The following is a 25,975-nucleotide window of genomic DNA, read 5'->3' on the forward strand; positions in this document are numbered from 1 at the left end:
CTGACCTACCGCCACCACAGAAATCTGGTGGGCTAAAGGACCTGTGGTGACATCACTGCTGTGGGAGGAGCCATTCTGGAGTTTGGTAATGCTGTATACTGGATAAGCCAACAGAAACTATCAGGACCTGTAATGTCACCGTCATGTGATCACGTGTGGGTAGAGTCATGGGTCACATGACCAGGGGCTCATAACTGTATCTATGAACTTTGTGTGTAATGTGTATAGTCAGCATGGATGTATGTCATGTAGCAGAGCTGAGTTTAAAACATGCACATATCATGTAGCACACTGTGTTTGTGAAGTGCATGTCATGTAGCAGAGCTGAGTTTGCAACATGCACATGTACTGTGGCACAGCTGTATCTGTCATGCGCAAGTCATGTAGCAGAGCTGTGCCTAGATTAATGTTATTGCTACTTCTTGCCCAAGGAAAGTATATCTTCCATGGTTTAAGGTGCATTTAGACACAAAGATGATCGCTCAAAAGATGGCTTTTGAGCGATCATTTTGCATAAACTACTACTTGGTACTAATACCTATTAGTACCAATTAGTAGCTTGTGAGCTGCCGGAAGCTGTTCTCTGAATAAATTCTCTTTGGTCTGCCTGCTGTGCTGACAGGTGAGGCAATGTAATCAGCTAATCAGCTGTTATCAGTGCTCCCCAGGCAGAACACAGTGTGTGGTCCTTCTTATCAGTTGTTCTGCTGAAAGACGGATTTCAGGCCGAACTGAAGTCCATCATTTGGCAGAAAACTGAAAGATGGGTACATTTACACGCAACAGTTATCACTCAAAAGATGGCTTTTGAGAGATAATGGTTGTGTCTAAATGGGCCTAGTCTGTGTAGTTATAAAACTGCGTATTTACTCATACTGTGGATATCCTTACATGGATAAGCTTAACTGCTCTGATCGGAAAGGTATTCTATTTACAACTAGCTAGTTTCTATTAGCAGTAGAGGTCATAAACTTTGGGCATCTTTTCTGATTTTGGCTTTTGTAACTACACTCTGATATAACCCAGAAAACGTGTTCCTCCAAGATGTAAATGACAGATTTAATCAATATGGATGTTTAGTTAATTGTATTGGCTTTCTAGGTGCAATCATAATTCGGCAATTGTTTTCCTGCTTTATTCAGTTTTTCTCTTTTTTTCCATAAGGGTTAACGTAAATCACAGTTGAATAATTGTACATAATTTAATAAAAATCTTAATGTTACCATGCAGTTAGTTAATATGATAAAACTTCTATTGATTGCTTGCTGAGTCACATTGTATAATTTGCGTATAGGAAAAATGATTTTTTTTTAAACTCTTTAGGAACTTATGGACAAAAATGCATTGTAACCCTTGCATAAACTGCTATTATTATGCTGACATTTTTTAGGGGATCAGTCTTCCTCTTGGCCCCAATACTAGGACTTGTTGACAATATGTCGCATAAGATACTCAGGAAGATTTTTTTTTTCTTAACAATAATTCCGTGTAAAAGCACCTGGATGCTGCCTGCACACGGGCACGCCTGGATTCCACGTGGGCGACCCTGCGCACCTGTCTTTTCTTCTGTACCGTGGATGGGCTACCGGCGCACATGCGCAGTACAGATTTCCCGAGCTGTCACTAGGAGATGACACGGATCCCGCGGCCTTTCCGCAATGATGATTGTGCAAGGGCAGCGGATCAAACGGCTTCTATTAACTTCAATGGAAGCCGTCCGTGCAGAAAATGCTCTGAAATAGAGCATGCTGCAATTTTTCATCCGCGAGCGGAAACCGCAACTGATTTGCACTCATGTGCATGAAACCTCACTTTTCCATTGTATGCTATGGATGGACATTGCTGCGGAGTCGCGGGCAGACACCTAAGCCCCAATGTCCACGGACAGATCTAATTTGTGTCTTCAAATAATATAAATTATGCAGATTTGATTTGCGGATCTTTTTTGTTCTGAAAAAAAAAATCGCAGCGTGTTCCATTTTAGTGTGGATCCCACACAGGCGGCTTCCATCCACAGCAGACATCCTCAGCGGAGAAAAAAGAAGAGCCAGATGGGTATGCAGGGTGCTCGGCCACGGGAAGGGTCTGATTCCGCTGCGGTCTCCCATATGCAGAATCCAACCCGCCCATTTAGACTGGACGAATGTCGGGCAAACGATGCCCGACACTCGTCCCCGCACATACTTGCCCTTGTGCTGCTGCACGGGAGTTAGTATCGCTGGCTCACAGCGGGGAGGCTGCAGGAGAGGTCTCTCCTTGCGCTTCCCCGTCCCTCTCCATTGACTTAACATGGCGACCGTTCAGTACTAAAAGGCTGCTATTTACACTGAGCGATCAGCTCATGATCCATTGTTTATGCAGCATAAGTCAATGGAGAGGGGCGGGGGAGCGCAAGGAGAGAAATCTCCTGCAGCCTCCCTGCCTGTGAGCAAGCCAGCGCTACTAGCTCCCGTGCAACAGCAGAGGACCGAGTGTACGCAGGGACGAGTGTCGGACGTCGTTCGCCCGACATTCGCCCTGTCTAAATGGACCGTTATATCGTTGAAAGACAGAGTTGGCTTTGTGTTCTTCATTGTGATTACTGAGAGGTACACCAGATACATTTTCTCACTAAAGGCCCATTTAGACACAACTCTTATCGCTCAAAAGCCATCTTTTGAGCGATAATCGTTGCTTGTAAATGTGCCCATCTTTCAGTTTTCTGCCAAATGATGGAGCTCAGTTCGGCTTGAAATCCGTCTTTCAGCAGAACAGCTAATAAGACGGCCTGCACGCTGTGCGCTACCCAGGGAGAGCTGATAACAGCTGATTACATTGTCTAAGCTGTAATCAGTGCTGCAAAACAAAGAGAATTTATTCAGAGAACGGTGGGCGGCCATTTGAATAAATTCCGCTCCCGGCAGCTCAAAAGCTACTAATTGGTACTAATAGGCATTAGTACTAATTAGTAGATTATGCAAAATGATCACTCAAAAGCCATCTTTTGAGTGATCAACTTTGTGTCTAAATGCACCTTTAATGGCCTGTGTGTCCAATCCTTAAAATCACCTGATACTTGCATGCGCAGCTTTGTGAGTGACATTAGCTGCTTGTTTCATAAGCTGCACTTTTTAATGGTAATGGTTCATGTGGACTATTCATGGGACATTCTGTGAATCCGCATTCATCTGAATAGTGTTTGTAGAAATCCATGCACATGCTGCAGAAACCTTCCAATTCAGATCCATTGAGTAGATCTTCTGTTGCTGAAATTTCTGCTATAAATCGGTTGTGTGCGGGAATTTTTTATTTTTTTTTTTCAGGAAAACACAATAGCTTTATTTTACATGGAGCAACTATCATTCAAGTTGTGCACTTTGTGCACCTTGTCTGAGCAACTATACGACAGTTTCTTGTTCGTGTTTATTCAGAGCAAAGATTTTCATTAGTAGTTTGCAGAGATATTATTTATAGAGAGTGTTGCATACTACACCCAGCACAGATGCAAGGCAATGTTACACAAGACAAACACCAGTGAGTCCTACGCAAAACACTAAAACCACCACCCAAACACAAACAAGGGGAAAATGGGGAAATCTAGCCCAAACAACCAGAAAAGTGAAACACGCCTATCTAAAGTGAGGTGATCGCCCTGATATGGATGGCTCCATGCTGTAGCCTAGGAGCCCCCTCCACTTACCCTAGGTGGAAACAGGGAATATCTAAAACAGGTGTTAACTATAGGCAGTAGGGACAATGGCAGAAGCAACTCAAAAATACAAATAATACACCACCTACTTAACTGAATCAGGATGACCACACCAAGAGAAACGTGGACTAGACCAACTTCACAAAAAAAGATGAAAAATCAGCAACTAGTAGGAGCAGGGGCTGGAATATATACACCCCCACTGTAATAGCTTGGCCAGCCTCGGGAAACACCTAGGGGAATCTCAACATATGACTCCCAGTAACCGTTTCGCAACAACTGGGGAACCTTAAGGGATTATAGATATGACGTGGCCGTCAAGCCATGACAGAGAGGATCTCCATGAAAATTCGTTTGCAAGTCATTCAAATACAGATGACTGTGACATTATACCACATTATTTTTGGTCAACCAGCAACCATTTTTTTTTTTTTTGGTAAGCTGAAACGAAATGACTTGACATTAATCTAATTTCCTTCTATGACACTGACTGGATTGATCGGCCAAATGCACTACAAAGTATTTTATAACACCCTTATTGAAAAAAAATACCAAATATGGAATCGATTTAAGGTAAATGTTAAGTGAATTCACAACTGGTTGAATGATGTCACGCAAAGAGGGGTTATACGTGGCTGCATATCCAATTGGAAGAATCTGTTCCAAGTGGGGGTACCACAATGCTCTGTTCTGGGCCCATTGTTCAACATTTTTGTAAATGATCTAGATGAGAGAATTGAGGGGAAAGTGATCAAATTTGCCGACAACACAAAGCTAGGAGGGACGGCTAACACTAGAAAAGAGAGAGAAGCTTCAAAAAGATCTAGCCAACCTTGAACAGCGGGTTGCGACTAACGAACCGTTATTTAACAGGGAGAAATGCAAAGTCCTACATCTGGGGAATAAAAAAAATAATCAAAAAAGCACACACGGAATCAGAGTAATTGGGCTAAGCAGCACATGTGAAAAAGACTTTGGTATACTAATAGATCACAGACTGAACATGAGTCAGCAATGTGATGCAGCGGCCAAAAAGGCAAACATAATTCTGGGATGTACTAAGAGAAGCATAGAGTCTAGATCACGTGAGGTAATTATCCCCCTCTACTCTTCCTTAGCTAGAACTTTAAAAAAGACATAGACAAACTGGAGCAAATTCAGAGAAGACTTGCCAAGATGGTGAGCGGTCTGCAAATCATGTCTTATGAGGAACGGTTAAAGGATCTGGGAATGTTCAGCTTGCAAAAAAGAAGGCTGAGAGGAGACTTAATAGTGGTCTACAAATATCTGAAGGGCTGTCACAGTGCAGAGGGATCAGCACTATTCTCATTTGCACAAGGAAAGACTAGAAGCAATGGGATGAAACCGAAAGGGAGGAGACACAGATTAGATATTAGAAAAGACTTTGATAATGAGGGTGATCAATGAGTGGAACATGTTGCCTGCCATTGGATGTCTGCTGCATATCCTCTAGTAAATACTTGATGGATTTGCCTATATCATGGCAAATTCAGCTTGTATGCCCTAATAACCCTTGTATTTTAGGTTTCGTTCACCCTTGAATGTCAATGTCAGTCACCATTTGCCACAAAACATAATGTTGTGGCATATATAAATTGCATTACATTAGGCCTCCTTCCGGGCTCTGACACAAGTTTTCTGTAGGATACTAAACAGACAAACATATCCTCCACAGTAACCTATTACAGATAAAATAGCCTAAATATAGAGCTTTAACTCTAAACAATGAAGTGTGTGGGAGCGCTCCTCCTTATGAATATAGTGCAGCTTCCATGTGCTGAATGTAAATGAATAAACACTTTTCATAGTGAGGAGGCGGCAAGGTACAGTACATAGCGGCACACTAGAAATAGCATGTTGGTGAGCTGCACTAAAATCCTTAACTCGTTCTTTTCCTAATATAAAATCAACCACGTGAAGACCATAACGGGATACAAATGTGGTTGATCATCAAATATGCTATCTTTGGGGCTGCCCATAGGCCAATACAGCCAAGACTTGAATTGTCAGTAACGTTTTAAACTACTTGTGAGGGACAGATGGAGACAAATATGCTTTGAGCTAACGATCAGTGATTTTACTTCTTTGTTCTCATCTACACTGCTCAGTACCACTGTACACTGTCGTACATGGTGATACGTCTCTGTGTGTTACAGTTCTGCAGTTCTGTGGGCAGTGTATAGGACACAGCATAGCAGCAGGCTCCCCCCACCAGTTCTGAGAGAACTGCAAATCAGATGTGTACACCCAGCATAGAGAAATAGTGAGAAAACGCAGTATGCAATTCATGAATTGGTTCAAAATGGTTTTCTACTTCACATACATGCATATAAGCTTATTCTGAAAAGTTCATGTGCATATTTACAGTGCTGTGAAAAAGTATTTGCCCCTTCCTGATTGCTTCTATTTCTGCATATTTGTCACTCCTGAGTGTTTAAGATCATCAAACTACTTTTAATAACAGACATATAACCCAAGTAAACACAATTTTTTTTTTAAAAAAGATTTCATTTAGTGAAGGAATAATACTGTTTAGCCCTACTTTGTGAAAAAACAACCCCCCCCCCCCCCCCCCCCGCTATTAAACCAACCAGTTAACTAAATTCAATTGACAGCTGGGTTCAATTTCACTACCAATATCCAGGTACGACTATTGCCAGACCTGTTCAATCTAAACATCACTTACATAGAACCTGTCTAGCAATATAAAGGAGGTTAGAAGGCCTTAAAAAGCATTGCCTCATACCCTTTTCTAAAGATTCAAATGCACACAGGAAATAGTCATTGAAATCTGCTATACTGGAAGGGGTTACAGATTCGCAGCTAATTGTACGGGCGAACGATGACAGTTTGCTTGTTGGCTTGGGCGATCCGTTTAAACACAGGGCTTGTTTTTTTATGTAAGAGGATGGGTCAGTCATTCAGGTACTAGTGAATGAAAATCAATGAGCGATTTGTGTATAAACTGCTTGCATAAAATGAATGATAAATGAACGAATTATTGTTCATCGTTCAATCGTTGACCGTGTTTATACTGAACGATGATTGTTCAAATTCTAACAATCCATAGGTTTTGGGGGGGGGGGGGGGGGAGTGTTGAACAGTAACATTCCATGTATAACTACTTTGAGGCTCTGGGACTCGGCGAACTGCAGTGAGAGCCATTATCCACAAAATAGGGAAACCTGGAACAGTGGTGAAACTTCCCAAGAGTGGGCATCCTACCTCCATATCGCCAAGAGCTCACAGATCACTCAAATATGGGGACACAAAGTATCTCCAACAAACATCTGAAGAACTGCAAGTCTCACTTTGCTTAGTTAAAGTAAATATCTGATTCCACGTTAAAAAAACTACATCCATGGGACAACTACAAGGTGCAACCCACTGCTGACCAAAGAGAACACAAAAGCTCAACACTCACATTACCAAAAAAAACTTGATGTTCCTCAAGACTTTTGGGATGATCTAGGCCTCATGAGTCAAAGCTGAAACATTTTGGAAGACATGGGTTCCTTTTATATCTGGCATAAAACTAGCGCTGTCAGTATTTGACATTAATCACATCATACCAAGAGTCAAAACGTGGTGGTAGTCTGATAGTCCGGGGCTGCATTGCTTCTGTGAAACCTGGACGACTTGATGGAACCATGACCCCTCTAAACGAGCAGTTCATTCTCAAAAACCCTCCAAGGTAACGGAATTGAAGCCATTCTCCAAAGAGTGCACAAACATTCCTCAACAACTATGTAATTCAACTCATTGCAAGTCATAGCAAGTGTTCTACTGCAGTTATTACTCCCAAGAGTGCCACAGCCAGTTATTGGGTTTAGGGAGCAATTTTTCACATGGGTGATACAGGTTTTGTATACATATCTTCTGTAAATGGGATGATTTCAGAAGCTGCATTTTGTAACCACCACATTTTTTTGCCAGGTTACTTAATTTCAGTCATAACTCCAACAATTAATATCAATTGGAAATAGTTGCTACAGATTATTACCAAGAGAAGCCATGTTAATTGGAGCGCACAGAAAATTGTAGAATGTAAAGCCACCTCTAGTGTTTAGGACTGCAAACTGTTGTCAGAGACGTTTATTCTAAGATTACAATTTTGCTTTGGAAGGACTATTATTTGGGATATCGGACAAAACAATGCAGGTTTATGTAATGCAAGAGATGACTAGTTTTAAAAAATCCGGTCGTGTGTTTTTCCTGCAGAAATAGCGCTCCTTTTGTTTGTAGGCTGTTTCTGGTATTGCAGCTCTGTATCGGATTGGATGTTTTCCTTCCATAAAATGACAAACTGGCTTGGAGCAGTTAGTCATTCGCTTTCCCCTTTATTACGTCGAACTAATAGATGATGGATGCAATTTTTTTTCCCAGTGCTTTGGCTAACAAGCTTCAGAAATTTATTTTAATTGCTGCATGAAATAATAATGGTGATGCCAATATGGATGATTATTTTTGTTGCTATTGTCGTCGTCTATTAACTAGGCTTTATATAGAACAGGTGTAGTTATTAAAATGTCTATATTAATCCCGAATTTGCAGTAACCTCCTACAGTAATTTCTCTACATAACACGTGCACATATGGGGGTCTTATCACATACAGTCCCTGTAAAGAGCCAGCAATGTTTCCCTGACTATATATTAAAACATTTGGATGCACAGCAAAACCTAAAGCTTCTAATTTCTATTTGCTGTTGAGTACACCAGCCTGTTTCTGTGGCAGTCTATATAATTTGTCCAGATCAACCAACATATTTAGGAATATTTCTTTCTGCTAATTACTAAAAAAGCCGTTAAAAGAAATCAAAAAGGCTATAAATAAAATAACCTTTTAGATCCTTTTTTCTGGCCAAAGGGGTTGATGTGTCACAATGTCACATGACCATAAGCAATGCATAGATCATTCCCATAGATCTTGCAACCCCAGCCTTCCCAGGCAGATGCTGTCTCCTGGTTGCTATGACAATGGCTGCCTGTAGCGTAAAGAGGGGAAAAAAGCCCAGCCCAAATCGTTTTCCTTTGGCAGACCTCTGCGGCTGCCTCACCTAGCCTATTGTTTCACTGCTGTGGATTATAGAGAGCGGGCTGTAGTAGCAGGAAGGAGAAGCAGACGGATGGAAGGCAACAGTGACCACCTTCCATTCTGCTTGCTGCAATATTTGGAGAGAAGAGCTGAGCATTCAGCCATTCGTTCTATTCGGCAGCTTCCAGGCAACATCTAGACAAGATTCTTGGAAATGCTTGCAGAAGAGAGAAGGTCTGGGGGACTATGAAATAGGCGTAGAGGAAGCCTGTGCATTTTTTTTCTCTGCTCTTTGCCTTTGGGGTTTATCTGTCCCTGCTGCATTCCTCAGTTATGCAGCTCCTTTGCAAAGCAAAGACCTGATGTCATTCAGAAAAATCTCTTGGCAAAAGGAAAGAGTGTGCTTGCAAGCACAGTCTTGACGAGAGCAGAACAGTCCCTTTCAGGCAGCACACTGGCTAACACAGCCGTGGATTTACACAGAGACTTAAGCCGTTCTGTTTAACGTCTGCTCACAGTTTGAAGAAGAGCCATGGTGTGTGCAAAGAAACCAGAGCTTCTTAATTTTGCTTAATTCTCCCATTAAACCATCTCAAATGAAGCCGTGCCACTCCGTGTAATAACAGCTTACCAGATTTGGAAGAGGTAATGTACACGTTCAGCAACGGACAGGAATCGAAGAGCTTTGTAGACTGAAGAGAGAACGGACTGCTGCTGCTATATGTGCGTATGCTGAATGTTTAGGGAATGGCAACTTATGCAAGTTTTTAAAGGTCAAAATACCTTGTTTGTGACGAGCATTGTCAACAAAAATGAGGACATAGGCTAACCTTTCCATCACTTAATTGGATTAATGACTTAGACTGATTTATTCTTTGTACTATTTTTTTCTTCTTTTTGGTTACTTTTACCCCCTGGATGAAAACAAGGACGGTAGGCCTATAGACCCTTTTTTTATTTGGTCTTTGGTACTTGTTCTGGCTCAAAGCATAATACTCTCTTGCTATTGTCCGGGTTATGGAGTACCTTGGAGATAAGTTAACAGTGGCACATACACACATGAACCAATGGATGGGCACCATGAGGAGGTCCCTGCATGAAGCCTTCAGTTTGGTCACAACTGCTGTAACACACGAGAGAACTAGTGTGGAAGGTGGCAGCAGGAACCCCTTTAAACGCACATCGTCCTTCCGACACTTTGCCTCCCGGAGCCGTGAATCCTTCCGTAGGTTTTCCGTTAGGAGCCAGCAAAGATTTTCTTCTCTGAGGAAAAGGCATGCAACCTCAGAACAGGCCGACTCTGTAAGCCTTTTAATGTTTCTTTTAATGGATTGCTTGATTGCGATGCAAAAGCTGTTCTTCTTCTTTTGTCCCTGAAACCTATACAGGCATAATTGCCTTTAAAGTCATTATATATGCCCTATGTTTATATTGGTCATATTCACTGTATGCAGTCGAGTCTTTAATTTCATATTATTTCTCTAAGTACTTACATAATGGTGTTTTGATTAAGGATCACCGATTTTCATGTATCCTGGCTTTAAATCAGCATTGCATCTCTGTGTGTTTACAGCAGTATTACCTGCTGCAGTGTAATGATGGTGGTGAATGGCTACTGGAGCTTTATGCAGCTGTAAGACGGGTTACCACTAAACCTCTTAGAACCAACATATGCAGTAATATATAATACAAGCCTAAATGCAGAATTATCGATGTGGGCTGAATATCTAAATAACCTCCTCTGCAGATATGCCTACCACTATCTAGAATACAGAGGAATACAAGCTCCCTTATCCTTTGCAGAAGTATTTTAGCATGTTTTCTTCTACCGGGCTATTATATGTATGTCTATAATTTAGAGATAAGAATTTATTATATCTGAATCACCTGGTAAAAATGTAGTATGGGGGAGATTAAACTGAGCCTTTCTATATAGCTATCACATTTGTTATTCTCTAGTGTTTCTATATGGCTGTCAGTACAAATGGCAGCTACTGCAGTAGGCCATAAAGAAGCATTTCCTCCATCTCTCTCTTTCCTTTTGCCTCTCTAGCTCTTTTTTTACTGCTGTATCAGATTATTATATGATCTTTCTCTTAATGGTGCCTTTTTGTGCCAGCAGGCCAAAGCATATAAATGACTGTATTCTACCACTGAGAGCCGGACCATGTCTGCTAGGGGCTGTGGTTTTAATATCTACCTTTTAATAATTTAGTATGCATCTGAAATAAAATATATAGGTAAAACACTTTAAAGGGAATTCAATATTGATGACCTATTTTTAGGATGGGTCATCGATATGAGATCAATGGAGAGTCATCTCCTGACACCCCTGCCGGTCAACTGTTTGAAGCCACTTTGAATACTGCGGCCTTTTTCCTTGTGTACTAGCCACAGTATCATAAGTGGTGGTGCCTAGCAGTGCAGCTCAATCCCATTCCATTGAATGGGACTGAACTTCACAAGGGCCATGTAACCAAGAAATTTGACGTCACAGGAAGGGGACTCCCACCGATCTGATATTGATGACCGAAGTCCCAGAAAACCTGTTTAATCCACTATTTCATGATCCAGATACATTATTAAAGAGTAAAGCCAGCCATACACTTTAGATAGATGAGTGTTTGGCAAACAGCTCTTTCTTCCGCCATTCCCAATCATACACATGAACACTCTGCTCAGCCAGTCATATATATGTATTCTGAATGGGGAGAGGGAGGGCACGTCACTGCCAGAAAGTTTTGGCAGTGGCTCCTTTATTTTGAGAACATTGGGATCGGGCATGTTGAAATTCAATTGCCCTACCTTTAACTCCCTTCTCTTATGTCAAAAGCAATGTCAGATTATATTACTTTACTGAAAGAATAGTAGATGCTTGGAACAATCTTCCAGCAGACGTGGCTGGAAAGTTAACAGTAAGGGTGGTTTTACATCTGCAGCAGGGATTCTATTTTCCTGCTCCATTCAGGGAGAAGGAAAGAGGAATCCCTGCAGCTGAATGGCTTTGTTTTTGGACAGTACTAAACGGCACCGGAGGGACCCCATTGACTAATGGGGTCCGTCAGCTTTCTGCCCGGCTTTGGGGCGGAAGAAAAAGCACTGCATCCAGCGCTTTTTCTTCTGGTATTTTGAGCCAGATCTGTGATGGAACCCCTGGCCGGAGGTTCCGATGCAGATGTGCACCCGGCCTAAGTGAGTGTAAGCATGACAGAGATAAGCATATATCTATTTTATGCAGGAAATGAATATAATGGCAGACTAGATGGACCATGTAGTCTTTTTTGCCATCAATTTTCTATCTTTCTATGATATATATATATGTTTGTGTTTTCTGTTACTAAATTAACGCGATGTTCGCTATGCCAACATAAAATGAACTGTTGAGCCAAGGATTCGGCTTGGTCTTCCACATTTTGGGGACATTGCAACAGTCAAACTGGTAAGCACTTGATATGAACGTCGCTTAGCAACACTTGACTCTCCCTAGCGGTGCTTTTGGCTGAAGCACAACAGCGCCGCTAGACTTAACATATGAACTTTGACCTGGCCTTACAGGTCACTCAATGTATCAAACTCAAATTTTATGATTTTACGGCAGTGGTGAGGATGTCACAAATCTAATGGCACCAGAATCCTCCACGAAAGGTCACGCAAAGGGGTCAAAGTCTGGTGCAAGAAAAAGCCTATAGGCTTTTTTTATATTAGATATGGTTAGCCAATCCCACTGAAATCTGCAGGTTTGGCCAACAGATTGAGGAGCAACCTTGCCCTGAGGGAATTGTTTTCGGGCTCCAAACCGAGAAATGGCTTGGTGGAAAGTGTTTTATTTTGACCTGTTAATTGATTGACTTGTAGATAATGCAGTCACCTACTTCCCAAGAGGATAACATCCCTAATTACCTGGCACTTGTCACCACATTTGCATTAATTAATAGCCCATATGCAAGTTGACTGTTTTATATATCTATGTTGCATAACAATATGTATCCTAAAAGATATATACATTTTGCCATATGTTGAGATGTTCCTTTAATAACAAGATGATGGCGTGCTCAGGTTTACACGCATTAATCACTTCCAAGCTTGAACCTTGATCTCTGTAGATAGGTGTGACTTCCAAGCTTTTCATATACAAGCCTATTGCTGGCTGGAGATTTACGAGGTGGGGGATGGTTTGAAGACACTATAAAGATGTTCAAACTGTGCTAAATGGTCTTGGTTTATGACCTTTAGCACTGTAAAGATGGCAGTATGTTTCCATAATTTTTTTTACTGCTTTGCAGTTATGAGGGGAAGGGTAAGGATACTTTTCTAGTGTTTGAGTTCTCTATGAATGTAAATACCACATTATGCATTCACACTTTCCCCTATGTACTTAAGCAGTAATGCACAATTGATTATATTTTCTGCACATGCATCCTCCTCCAAAAGACCAAATAAAGGTAGAGGATTTATATAATATTTGCTACAGTATTGTAAAACAGAGCTTTTAAAATGGTGCTGGCCTCAAAGATTCAGTAACCCTGATGAGATGCCTACCAGCATGTTTATGGAGTGTGAGAAGATGGTTGATAACCTTCCTTATCCCTTTTACAGGACTCAGTGCTTGATATGGTATTGAAAATCCATTTTCTAATGTTAATGATCTTTTCCTAATACTATTTCTATGGTAATTTTGTTTGTATTTGTATTTTGTATAGGAAGTTTCTGGCTGCATCCCATGTGCTTATCCATGGTCAAAAGCCCAGGTATGGTTGCACAGTCAGCTGGGTTGGACTTCCTCAAGTCCTATAATTTTCCTTTTTGCTCCTTTTTGATTTTTCAAACATTGAGCACATTCTTGTAGGAATTGCATAATTTGTAGTATCTTAACAGGCATATCATTGGGCCTTTTATAGTAATAGCAGCCTTACTTGCAGGGGAAGAAAATTTTAGTGACTTATTTGACCACACATGAGAAAGAAATAACCAGTTCAAATGTTTCTGTCCATATTGTCCTGTCTGTACAGAATTAAGTTTTAAGTTTTATTGTTTAGGAGTCAGAAACAACCTCTTTTTGGACTGTGAGTCATCAAGCCAATCTTATCGCCACCTTAGCGGTTTGACAAGAGCCAGCAGAAGGAGTAGGCTTGTTTGAGGATTCCCTCACAATAGTTCCTAGGTGGCTTATTTATAGCACACACAAAGTGTTCCTTGATCTGGCCGGAAGTCAGTCCTGGTATATCTATCTCGCATCACCTCTTCTTCAACATCTGTTACTTGTTTGTCTAATGGCAAGGATGGTCCTCAACAAGATCTGAAGCAGAGCTATTTCTTTCATATTGTACTGTCGCTCAACCATCCATTTCATTATCTGTACCTATCTTGAGGTTTGATGAAACAAACAGTAAAATTGCCATGCACTTTTACCATTTAGTCCTTTTTTTGACTCCTTCTAATAAAGGTATATAGCAAAGCCATTTCATATATTTTGGTTTAGGGTCATTTGTTCTTGATGGCTGAAAAAAGATAATTATTTGTGAGCTAGGCTGTTCAGTTCAGTGGCTCTGGGATTTAGGGTCGGGTCGATGGTGGTTGAGAGTGATTGTATTTGTCAGCAATTCTCTAGCCCGTGAAATTTGACATTGGGAACTCGAGTAAGATTGCAGAACACCGTGTTTCTGAGCTGTTCGGTAGAGGGAAAATAGATGCATGCTGCGAAGGACATTTAAAGGTAGAATTTGTATAGGTGAACTTAAAGTAAGACAAGCCTATTGCTTTTGACATTCTGGTTTGATAGGTGCAGTGTCTCTCTTGTTTTTTTTTTTTAATTGCCATTACCCGTGAGTTTAATTGATTATTATAGCATTATTATAGCATTTTTGCTTGTAGTATAATGTTCCACTGTAATATTTTTATGTTGATTAAAACGTAGTTTATACCACCAGCTTTTATACATTTTTGAGATGTCAAGTATGAAAAAAAAGACTCTGCCTTACACAAGAACATGACGCCACTAATATGTACAGTATATACACAATTCAGCTATAGCATCAAATCACTTGCCTAATGTTGTGCAGGGTCACCATCATACCACCAAGAAATCTCTGACCCATTGAGGTATAGACTCCAACTAGACGTGTGAAAACATCTTGTGGAATCTGGCACCAAGAGGTTAGCTACAGATCCTTAAAGTCCTGTAAGTTATTAGGTGGGGCCTCTGTGAATTGGGCTTGTTTTTCACTGCTCATTCCACAGATGCTTGATCATATTCAGATCTGGTGAATTTGGAGGCCAAGTCAACACCTTGAACTCTGTCATGGTCTTCAAACCATTCCTGATCATTTTTGCAGTGTGTCAGGCCGCATTATCCTGCGGAAAAAGGCCACTGCAGCCAGCAAATGTTGTAAATAGTGTACTTGGTCTGCAACAATGTTTAGGTGGGTGGTATGCCGTCCACATAGATGCCAGAACCCAAGGTTCCCCAGCAGAACATTACCTGGCTTTACGGTTTGCCTTTTCTCCATAGCCTTACCTGGGAAAATGATGACACCAAGATGTACTATGTTGACATCACATTTTTACCATAAAGCTGAAGCTTAAGTTTTTTTCAGAAATTATTGAATACTGCTAAAACGGTATGCAAATGTATGCCTATAGAGTTGGATCCAGTGCCAAATACAGTATACAAGGACTCTTTACCATCGACTTCATTTATTTAAAAAAAAAATTGCGCTGTAGCCGGCTGCAGTTTTCTGCCTTGTCAAGAAAACAGTATCTGGATGTATACAGTTCATTATTTTATTTATTTTTTTGTACAGAGCAAAAAAATACTGTATGGTAAAAACGTCTATGAATATGGCCTAAATAACAAACGTATCCAGCCATCCACATGAGGATTTTCCAGCTTCCAACATCAGCTTCAAGAACTGATTATTCACTTGCTGTCTAACATATCCCAGCCTTGACAGGTGCCACTGTCAGGAGAAAATCAATATTATTCACTTGTCCTGATTGATTTTAATGTTATGGATGATGTGGTGTGTATGTGTGTATTATAGTCTGTGGGACCTTTTTGTTTTTCTGATCAGTGATGTGGGAATCAAATTTATGGCATATCCTGTAGATATGTCCCGGGCTGTGGATATGTCCCATTTTGGTGGAGTCTGAGTCGGTTCAAAAATGCACAGACCTATTATATTTAATTCAATGCTGAATTTGTTGCAGATTTCCTTTCATAGAAATTTGGGGAAGTTTTGAAATGTCCTAAAAATATATGGTTATATATATTTATCAAAAAACATTGATGCCTAACTAGGATATGGAAACTGCAAAAGAAAATCAGTTACTACCTTTCATTTACCGTAGACTAAGCATTCTTATGCTGCCATTTCAAGGCCTTTCAGTTGAGATGAATCTGTGTTACACTATCTTCACATGCTCAAGTGACGTACCTCCTCTACAGACCAGAGAAAGAGTCATATATTAAGGAGTTAGGGTCTACGGAAATGGAGGCGCAGAGAATTGGCTTAAGGCCCTTTTACACGGGACGGGTGTCGGGCAAATGATGCCCGACGCTCGTGCCCATGTATCCTTACTCCCTTGCAGTAACACAAGAGCGAGTATCGCTGGACCACTCACTGCGCGTCCAGCAGGGGCGGCCGGAGGAGAGTTCTCTCCTTGCTCTCCACCCACCCCTCTCCATTTACTGTAAGCAGCGGCTGTTCAATACTGAACGGCTGCTGTTTACACTGAACGATGTGCGTTCGGATTTTAAGCTGCTTAAAACTGAACAATTGAATGATTCTTGTCCAGTCGTTCAGTTTCTGCATGCTTTTTTACGTGGAATGATTATTGTTCAAAACCTAGCAGGAGCGCGGGGTTTTGAACAACCAGAACGATATCGTCCCGTGTAAAAGGGGTTTTACCGACTTCACAGCCCTGGGTATGCCATATGATCAGACTACTCTTTAATAGATAAGGCATGTACTTTTCTTAGACAATACGATTTGTTTACTCCCATGGTGCTGATCTACCTCCGCTTAATAAGGGTCTTTCTAGACGAGCCGATTCTCGTTTGAATGAGTGAGCGACGTCGCCGTTAAATCATTCGCACTCGTGCAGCCTGTTTAGACATCCTTGGCTTGTTCAAACCAGAATCAGTCCCTGTATAAGCGAATACAGAGACTGAGGGATTGCCATTTTTTAAAGCAAACGATAAGCAAACGAGCCAACGATGATTATGTCTACAGAAACTGAATGACAAACGAGAAACTAATGATTCTAGTTTGCCATTCAGTCGTTGGTTTGCGTTTAGACTGAATGATTCTCATTGACTTTTGATCGTTCCAGTCGAAAGCGCTGTAAAACGCCACTTTTTAAAAACGCAGCAATCTTACTAATGCCTGTGTGGGAGCAGCATAAAGCTGAAGTTATTTTATTAGATTTTTAATACTTTAGAGTAGCTTTTGTGACCTGCGGTAGTGAGGGCTGCGTTTGTGGATTATAAAACCAGTATCTCTGTAAAGAGAATGTGTTGCAGTGCGTGCAGAGGGTAGATGCCAAACATTTATGGGTTAATTAAACAAGCACACGTTTCAGTAGCTAGATAGTGTTACAGAATGTGATAGCACAAGTGTGGAAATGTGCTTGTGCTTGTCATTTAGATGTGCCTGCTATTTATAAGGCTTTTGCCAGGAGCAGATTCTTGTTATCTACTTTTACAAACTGTAAGTAGAAACATAATTGTGAAAAGTAAAATTAAAAAAAGTTTTGAGGTGTGAATAAAAAGCCTCTCCAAACTGGTCCACCATATATCTGTGGGGAAACTGTAGGTCTGTAATCCTATCTATCTCATATCTATCTATCTCATATCTATCTATCTCATATCTATCTATCTATCTCATATCTATCTATCTATCTCATATCTATCTATCTATCTATCTATCTCATATCTATCTATCTATCTCATATCTATCTATCTATCTCATATCTATCTATCTATCTCATATCTATCTATCTATCTCATATCTATCTATCTATCTCATATCTATCTATCTATCTCATATCTATCTATCTATCTCATATCTATCTATCTATCTCATATCTATCTATCTATCTCATATCTATCTATCTATCTCATATCTATCTATCTATCTCATATCTATCTATCTATCTCATATCTATCTATCTATCTCATATCTATCTATCTATCTATCTCATATCTATCTATCTATCTCATATCTATCTATCTATCTATCTCATATCTATCTATCTATCTCATATCTATCTATCTATCTCATATCTATCTATCTATCGATCTCATATCTATCTATCTATCGATCTCATATCTATCTATCTATCGATCTCATATCTATCTATCTATCGATCTCATATCTATCTATCTATCTCATATCTATCTATATATCTATCCCATATCTATCTATCTATCTATCTATCTCATATCTATCTATCTATCTCATATCTATCTATCTATCTCATATCTATCTATCTATCTCATATCTATCTATCTATCTCATATCTATCTATCTATCTCATATCTATCTATCTATCTCATATCTATCTATCTCATATCTATCTATCTATCTCATATCTATCTATCTATCTATCTCATATCTATCTATCTATCTATCTATCTATCTCATATCTATCTATCTATCTATCTATCTATCTATCTATCTATCTATCTCATATCTATCTATCTATCTATCTATCTATCTCATATCTATCTATCTATCTATCTCATATCTATCTATCTCATATCTATCTATCTATCTATCTCATATCTATCTATCTCATATCTATCTATCTATCTCATATCTATCTATCTATCTCATATCTATCTATCTATCTCATATCTATCTATCTATCTCATATCTATCTATCTATCTCATATCTATCTATCTATCTATCTATCTATCTCATATCTATCTATCTATCTATCTCATATCTATCTATCTCATATCTATCTATCTATCTCATATCTATCTATCTATCTCATATCTATCTATCTATCTCATATCTATCTATCTATCTCATATCTATCTATCTATCTCATATCTATCTATCTATCTCATATCTATCTATCTATCTCATATCTATCTATCTATCTCATATCTATCTATCTATCTATCTCATATCTATCTATCTATCTATCTATCTATCTCATATCTATCTATCTATCTATCTATCTCATATCTATCTATCTATCTATCTATCTCATATCTATCTATCTATCTCATATCTATCTATCTATCTCATATCTATCTCTATCTATCTATCTATCTCATATCTATCTATCTATCTCATATCTATCTATCTATCATCTATCTCATATCTATCTATCTATCATCTATCTCATATCTATCTATCTATCATCTATCTCATATCTATCTATCTATCTCATATCTATCTATCTATCTATCTATCTATCTATCGAATGTTTCAGCATAAGGAGGAAAACCTTTATTTTTGGGAAGATCTTTCATTGTCCCCTTCTGTATAAATAGCAAATAATATGTATATCTGAGGTGTGAATAAGGCGCCACTCTGACATGCGTTCAGAAAACACATCTCTAAACCGCGGCATTTTTACAGCGATTTAGAGCGACATTTTTAAACACGTTGTACAGCGTTTGACAGCGCTTTTTAAATGCAACCTATCATTGCGAAGAGTTAAGAGGTGCGTTAAACGCGAAAACGCACAAAAATAAGACAGACCGCACTCGAAATCAGGGCTTAGAAACACCTCGTTTGAGCGCGGGTCTGCTAAGCCCTATTAAAATCAATGGGAGCATTGCACCACGGTCAGTGTGGCATTCGGGACTCTGCCGTAAAAAGCAGCTGGTGTGAGAGCAGCCTAAAGTCTGCACAAAATTTTGGCTTCAACCTCTTTCTTAATGTCTCTTAGTAACCGAGCGAGTACGACAGGGAAAATATCTTTGCTATATTTACTAATAGGGCTTGTCCATGTTTGCATTGTGAAACTTAGCAGAATTCCACTTCATCGAAAAGCTAATAACTGTGTATAATGATTGTCATTGTTTTGGTTAAGGGAAAACCTGAATATATTTGTCTACGGCTTCAAGATGTCAGTTTAACCACAATTTAATCACAGTTTTACCACAATTTTTCTTATGATTTTAGGCATAATGTAGTTCCACTCTTTATGGGGTTGTTCAGTTGCAAACTATTGATGGTCTATCCATAGGATAAGCCATCAATAGTAGATCATCAGGGGTCTGCGCTCAGGAGCCCCGCTGAGGAACTGTTCGCCAGGCCAGTGCACTTGTGCGTGGAGTTGATATCTACAGGATGCAGATAGCTCTGTCCCCACTTCATTGGTGAGGCTTTGTATTGTAAGCCAAGTTCCCATTGAAGTGAATAGGAATTTTGCATGTAATACCAACCTGGGCTTCTGCAGTGGTAACGGAAGTGTCTGCTTCCTACAGAAATCAGCTCAGTACATGAGCACATCAGCTTGACAAACGGCTGATCAGCGTGGGTCCCTAAGGATAGGTCATCAGTAGTTTTTAACTGTACAAACCCTTTAATTTGCAATTTTCTCTACTCTATATCAGAAATAATCATTATATAAATAAACTCCATATAAACTTACTTTTTGGCTAGGATAGGAGACATTTTTAGCATTGAAAATTTTGTCCACCTTTGAACAGCAATGGTGCGAAAAGAGTAAACTTTGTAATTACACAGTTTCTCGACTTTTTACGTAATGGGTAAATATTTTCATGTGCTTTTCAATGGTAGGCACAATGTTTACTATTGGGAGCTAAACGGGAAATAATTGATTTTCAAGCAGGGGAATTGCCCTTCTTCATCTTGTCCATTTCACTTTAAAACCTTGTAGTTGTATTAGTGTCCCCATCCAAAGCAATGTAGGTTTTATAGCATTCATACTTCAATAAAAGAGAATTGGGCAAAATTGCTGCAACATGTTATTATGCCGTTGGCATTGAACAAGCTTAGACTGCAAAATAATTTAATGCTTTTAAAAGCGTGAAAGCAATTTTGAAGGTTTTGCCACTATCAATTATTCAGCCTTCCATATCTTTTTAGAATGACATCCAGAAAACACTGCATCATAGTTTTTAAAAAGTTGTGAAAGAGTGCAAATAGTACTTTTATAATATAGCAGACAACATTGCATTCAGGTTTGTGACAATGCATAGATGTCCTTGCGGGAAGGGTTAATGTTTTGAGGGTATAGATCTCATTTACTATATTTTAGGACCTAGTTAAATCTTATCTGAAAATGTGGTTCATTTCAATTTAAATGGGTGTTCCAGAGATTAGGGAAATTTTTCAATATCTCCCTAACACTTCCACTTATTGCCATTATTCCAATACTTTTTTTTGCTGACTTGTGCTCCCACTGTTTTCCAGCCAGCTTCAGATTTCCACATAGTTATTTAAAATGACCACCAGGGAAGGCATAAACTACATTTCCCACAATGCCACATTGCCAGTTACTGACAAGTGAGCATTCAAAACTGTACAAACTATCGTTATTACAGAATTTGAAGTCACTGAGCATCCCTGACCAATAAAACAGCAGAGCATTTAGATTGTATCCACTTGACAACAATGATTTGATTACCTGAGGCTATTCTATAATATCTGAACTACCTAACCTGCCCACCATTAACTAGCTGTGATTACCAACTACAAGGAGTGACTGAAAAGTTCTCAGCCCACCCAATAAAGGTCGTCAGTAGCCCAAATGTTTATGGCTACTTCTCAACGTAGTCCCCTTTTAGGGCCACACACTTTTGCCACCTGTAAAACGTTTCTTCCTGCATGGCAAAAAAGTCCTCCACCGCAGCCATGATGTCATCATCTGATCGAAAATGGGTTCCAGCTAGATGTTTCTTGAGCTTAGCTAAGGAAGAGATGAAAGTCCGAGGGGGCCAAATCGGGTGAATAAGGTGGGTGCCAAAGCAGTTCGAAGTTACAGGGCTCAATGGCACACATCACAATGGCAGATGTGTGCGCAGGAGCATTGTCCTGATGAAAGAGCACTCGTTTTGTTATCCACCCGACGCATTTCACTTTGGCCTCCCTCAAACGCATTAGTGAGCAGCATAATGTGCTCTGTTCACTGTTTCACCTTTTTTGAGGTATTCAGCCAGAATAACACCCTTCGAATCTCAAAAAACAGAGACCATCACTTTGCCAGCTGATGGGACTGACTTGAACTTCTTGGGGGTGAGTGAGGAGGGGTGTTTCCACTGTTTTTTGATTGAACCTTGGTTTCGGGTTGAAAGGGGTGAACCTATGCTTCATCCATTGTCACAAAACATTTGAGAAATGTCACAGGATCTGCCTCAAAAAGGGTCAAGTTTTTGTCTGACATGCCATGTCTCTGGCGTTTTATCTCTGCTGTCAACATTCTTGGGACCCATCGACATGAGACCTTGGCAATGTCAAGTATAACTCTTATGTGTTCAACGCGTTCCTGAGACACGCCCACTCTCTCAGCAATGTAGCGTTCTGTCACACGCCCATCTGCCATGATGATATCCTGGATTGCAGTGACGTTTCCTCCGTACTGGCCATTACCGGTCTTCCACTGCAAGGTGCATCCTGGACAGAGGTGTTGCCCCACTTGAATTCCGCCACCCACTTTTTCACAGTGGAATAGGAAGGGGAATCCTCCCCTAATGTTTCCATCATGTCATTATGGATCTCGTGCACTCATGCCCTTCTTCAGCAGGTATTGGATGACCACACGCTCTCGTTTTCCATTTTTCAAGATGTATACACCTTGGACACTTCAAACTCTAATATCTGAAATAAAAAAAAAAGATATTAATGAAAAATTTAGTATGTAACCTAGCAAAGGAATGTACTATTAGTTGCTAAACTGATATTCGGCTAGGACAAGTATTTCATGGGTGGTCCGAGAACTTTTCAGTCACCCCTCATATAATAACTATGGAGAACAAATGTGGATTCTTGACGACCCCCTGCTATGTGTTTTTGGTTACCCCCTCCCTCTTACTCATTTTGCTATTTGAATGAACTGTTATATTAAAGTTTATAGTTTTCAAACTTGCAATACTTAGCCCCCTGCGTGGGGAATTAAGACTTTTTAAATGCCATTTTAATTTTGTAAAAATATTCCATAAAACCTTGTTGAAACTTAAAATATAAGGTTTGCAGAATAAACTGTTTAATCCCAGCTAACAAATCTACACCAGTGGTGTTACATTGCCAGTTTAATGCAAAATCTTTGTAAAGTACAGTAGTTGTTCCCTTTGGATGATATGCCCAACTAGAACACACGGAGCTAATGGAGGAAGAGGTCCTTCGAAGTGGAGCCATTTCTAGTGACCATGCATCTGCAGTTTTCCATTACTCTTGTGTGCACATAGGAGGCATTAAAAGAGACACCCCCTTCTTTGAGTGACATATGACAAAGGGACTAAACTTTCTGGCAGCAGCAATCTTTCACATTCTCTTGCACTTTCCTAGTACTAAGAGTGAGAGATGTGGTCAATCCTTCATCAATGCTTGCATACTCCCAATGGAAAGAACAGGAGCTGAACACTTGAAAGATTGCACTGGGCATGTACAACTAGCGGACTCAATCAGTGGCCACAAACTGACTAGGAACATGGCAGACGGATTTGGGTAGTGCAAAACGTTGGCCATTGCAAAAATGATGGCCGTAGGGAATAATATTAAATGAGAATCTTCTAGCTGAACTGGACTGTCCCTTATTAGTAACCTTGTATAAATGTTGTGGAGAGAACCATCTACTTTTTTATACTTTCTCTGTAAACCACTTCAGTATGGCCAGCTGTCACAGTTACATGATACACAACTCTGCGTCATTGTTCTGGTGTAATGACCTGTGTTGATCAAGTAGCATTTAGAAAGAAGTATGGCAGGCACGTCAACAGTAAATGCCTTGGTTAAATGTATTAGCAGATCAGAGTTACACATGACCTTTTAACAGTACTTCCAACTAAAGGGACAGACATTGACCTGCTGGAAAGCCAAGTCATAAAATATTTTAAAAACAAAGAGAAATGTCTTATGTTGCCAGCAGAATACTACCGAGCTTTGTGCTGTAGATTCCTTGGCACGGAAGGATTTTTATAAACATGATTCATGTACTTCTGTTTTTCTCTTTCAGTAAATGAACATTTATCTGTTCTGCTTCCAGACACACATTTGAGCATTCACCTTAATAGGCACATTTCTCACTAAACAAAGCCCAGTATGTTCTAAAATTAGAGTCCTCATTATACACATAAAGAAGAACCAAGAAACCGCATGAGAAATTATGCTTGCAAATGTACTTTGGGCTATCCTAATGTACAACAAGTTTATTGTAAGTAGACCTAGATGGGTCATCACTGGTGTGATGGTGGAAATAGATGTGCTGCGGAGAAGTTGTTATTGATTTATATATTGCCATCCTCTTCTGTGGCACTTTACGTTGTAAAAAGAAATTCAAGGTAATGCATTTTCTATAAAGACTCAAGTAAAACAACACAATCTACAATTGATAGTGATGCAGAATAAATGCAGAGAAGTGCAAACTGGTTATTTTAGGAGCTTGAGCCCTCGCCAATGGAGGAATAAGATATAGATATTGGAGCTAAGCATTGGAGTAAAGGTGGCTGTACACTGGACAGCTATCATCTGGATAGTCACTCGAAATAGTCGCTAAAATGTAGTAATGACTGCGTGCGCTCCTACACAGTGCGATTGTTCACTTTTTCAATTTTGAGATTATTGAATGAATTCTGGGGAACGTTAACATAGGTCGAAATATCATTTGTCAACTACTTTGGAGGAGTGAGATTCTTTGCTGGGCTAGTATTTGAAATTTCGACCTTCTACCCTTGTTTATTGGCTGTTGAGGAGAACAGAACCACTGAACGAACTGAAATGTGTGAGCGGTCTTCAAGTGAACACACACTGCTTTCTGTTGCTGGTTCGACTCAACAGTCAGTGCTGAGTTCAGGTCAGGACTCTCGTTGGGTCGCTCACTGGAGTAGATTAGGATGTCCCTAATCTACTCCTGTGTTGTCTTGGCTGTGTGCTTGGGGTCATTGTCTTGTTGGAAGGTGAACCTTCTGCCCAATCTGAAATTCCTTGCACTCTGGATCAGGTTTTCATTAAGAATATCTCTGTACTTTGCTCTATTCAGCTTTTCCTAAACCTTGATCAGTCTTCCCTTTCCCAGCCATTGAAAAACACCCCACAGCATGATCCAGTCACCTCTATGCTTCACTGTTGGGATGGTGTTAGGCACATGGCAAGCAGTGCCTGGTTTCTTCCAGACATAGTGCTTAGAATTAAGTCCAAAAGGTTCAATCTTGGTTTAATCAGACCAGAGAATGTTGTTCCTAATATTCTAAAAGTCCTTTAGGTGCTTTCTGGCAAACTCCAGGCAAGCTTTTATGTGTCTTTTTAATCCACTTGTCTTTATTAAACATGTTTGCATTAGACAGGGTTTACATACTTTTACAAAACATATCTTGATAGGCATACAGATGTATGGAGACATCCATACATTTCCTGCATTGTCATTTTGTAGGGAGGGCAGAAGAAAAAGGGGGGGGGGTGTAGGTGTGGGTTTCATGTGTCTTTTAACAAGGATATGCTTCTTTCTGGCAACTCTACCAGAAAGCCCAGAGTAGTGGAGTGCTGCAGTGATGGCTGACCTTCTGGAAGATTGTTCCATCTGCACATAGACTCTTTAAAGATCAGCCAGAGTGACCATTGGGTTCTTGGTCAACCCTCTTATCAAGACTTGAATCCCCTGATTACTTAGTTTGGTGGGTCAGCTAGTTCTAAAAAGAATCCTGGTTGTTCCAGATTTCTTCCATTTAAGAACAATGGTGGCCACTTTGCTCTTGCGAACTTTCAGTGTAGGAGAAATTTTTTTTGTAGCTTTCTCCAGATCTGTTCTTCCACACAATCCTGTCTCTGAGCTCTACAGACTATTCTTTCCTCCTCATGGCTTGGTTTTGGCTATGATATGCATTGTGAGCTGTGGGACATTATATAGACAGAGGTGTGTCTTTTCAGTTGATTGGAGTCCACCTGTGGTAAATTATGTCCAATCAAGGTGTAGAAGCATCTGAAAAGATGATCAAGAAAAATAGGAGATTTCCCCCAGAGCTAAATTTCTAGTGTCATACCAGAGGATCTGAATACTTAAGTCAATTCAAAATGTTAGTTTTTAATTTTT

At 39.9% G+C, this 25,975-nt stretch overlaps 3 protein-coding genes across 12 annotated transcripts in view; 2 read left to right on the forward strand and 1 right to left on the reverse strand.

Annotated features, from left to right (window-relative positions):
* The window catches only part of LHFPL7 (LHFPL tetraspan subfamily member 7), a 127,892-nt gene extending 118,419 nt beyond the window's left edge, over positions 1-9,473 (reverse strand). For all 3 annotated transcript variants that reach the window (XR_010792859.1, XM_066603901.1, XM_066603900.1), the window contains exon 1: positions 9,377-9,473. The gene's annotated coding sequence lies outside the window, so the exon portion shown is untranslated. The remainder of the gene's footprint in view (positions 1-9,376) is intronic.
* CRYBB2 (crystallin beta B2) overlaps positions 1-25,975 on the forward strand; it is a 370,816-nt gene that overhangs the window by 224,417 nt on the left and 120,424 nt on the right. The window lies entirely within an intron of this gene.
* The window catches only part of CRYBB3 (crystallin beta B3), a 205,900-nt gene that overhangs the window by 95,671 nt on the left and 84,254 nt on the right, over positions 1-25,975 (forward strand). For 3 of the 8 annotated variants that reach the window (XM_066603887.1, XM_066603888.1, XM_066603894.1), the window contains one exon: positions 13,446-13,493. The exons of 2 other annotated variants lie outside the window; for them this stretch is intronic. In XM_066603887.1, coding sequence (XP_066459984.1) covers positions 13,446-13,493 — 48 coding nt within the window. Of the gene's footprint in view, positions 1-8,669; positions 10,048-13,445; positions 13,494-25,975 lie in introns of those variants that run through there. 3 more of the 8 variants (XM_066603893.1, XM_066603890.1, XM_066603891.1) reach the window with 3 other exon arrangements.

Source organism: Eleutherodactylus coqui, chromosome 5 (genome assembly GCF_035609145.1).
Source record: "Eleutherodactylus coqui strain aEleCoq1 chromosome 5, aEleCoq1.hap1, whole genome shotgun sequence".
Taxonomy (NCBI): domain Eukaryota; kingdom Metazoa; phylum Chordata; class Amphibia; order Anura; family Eleutherodactylidae; genus Eleutherodactylus; species Eleutherodactylus coqui.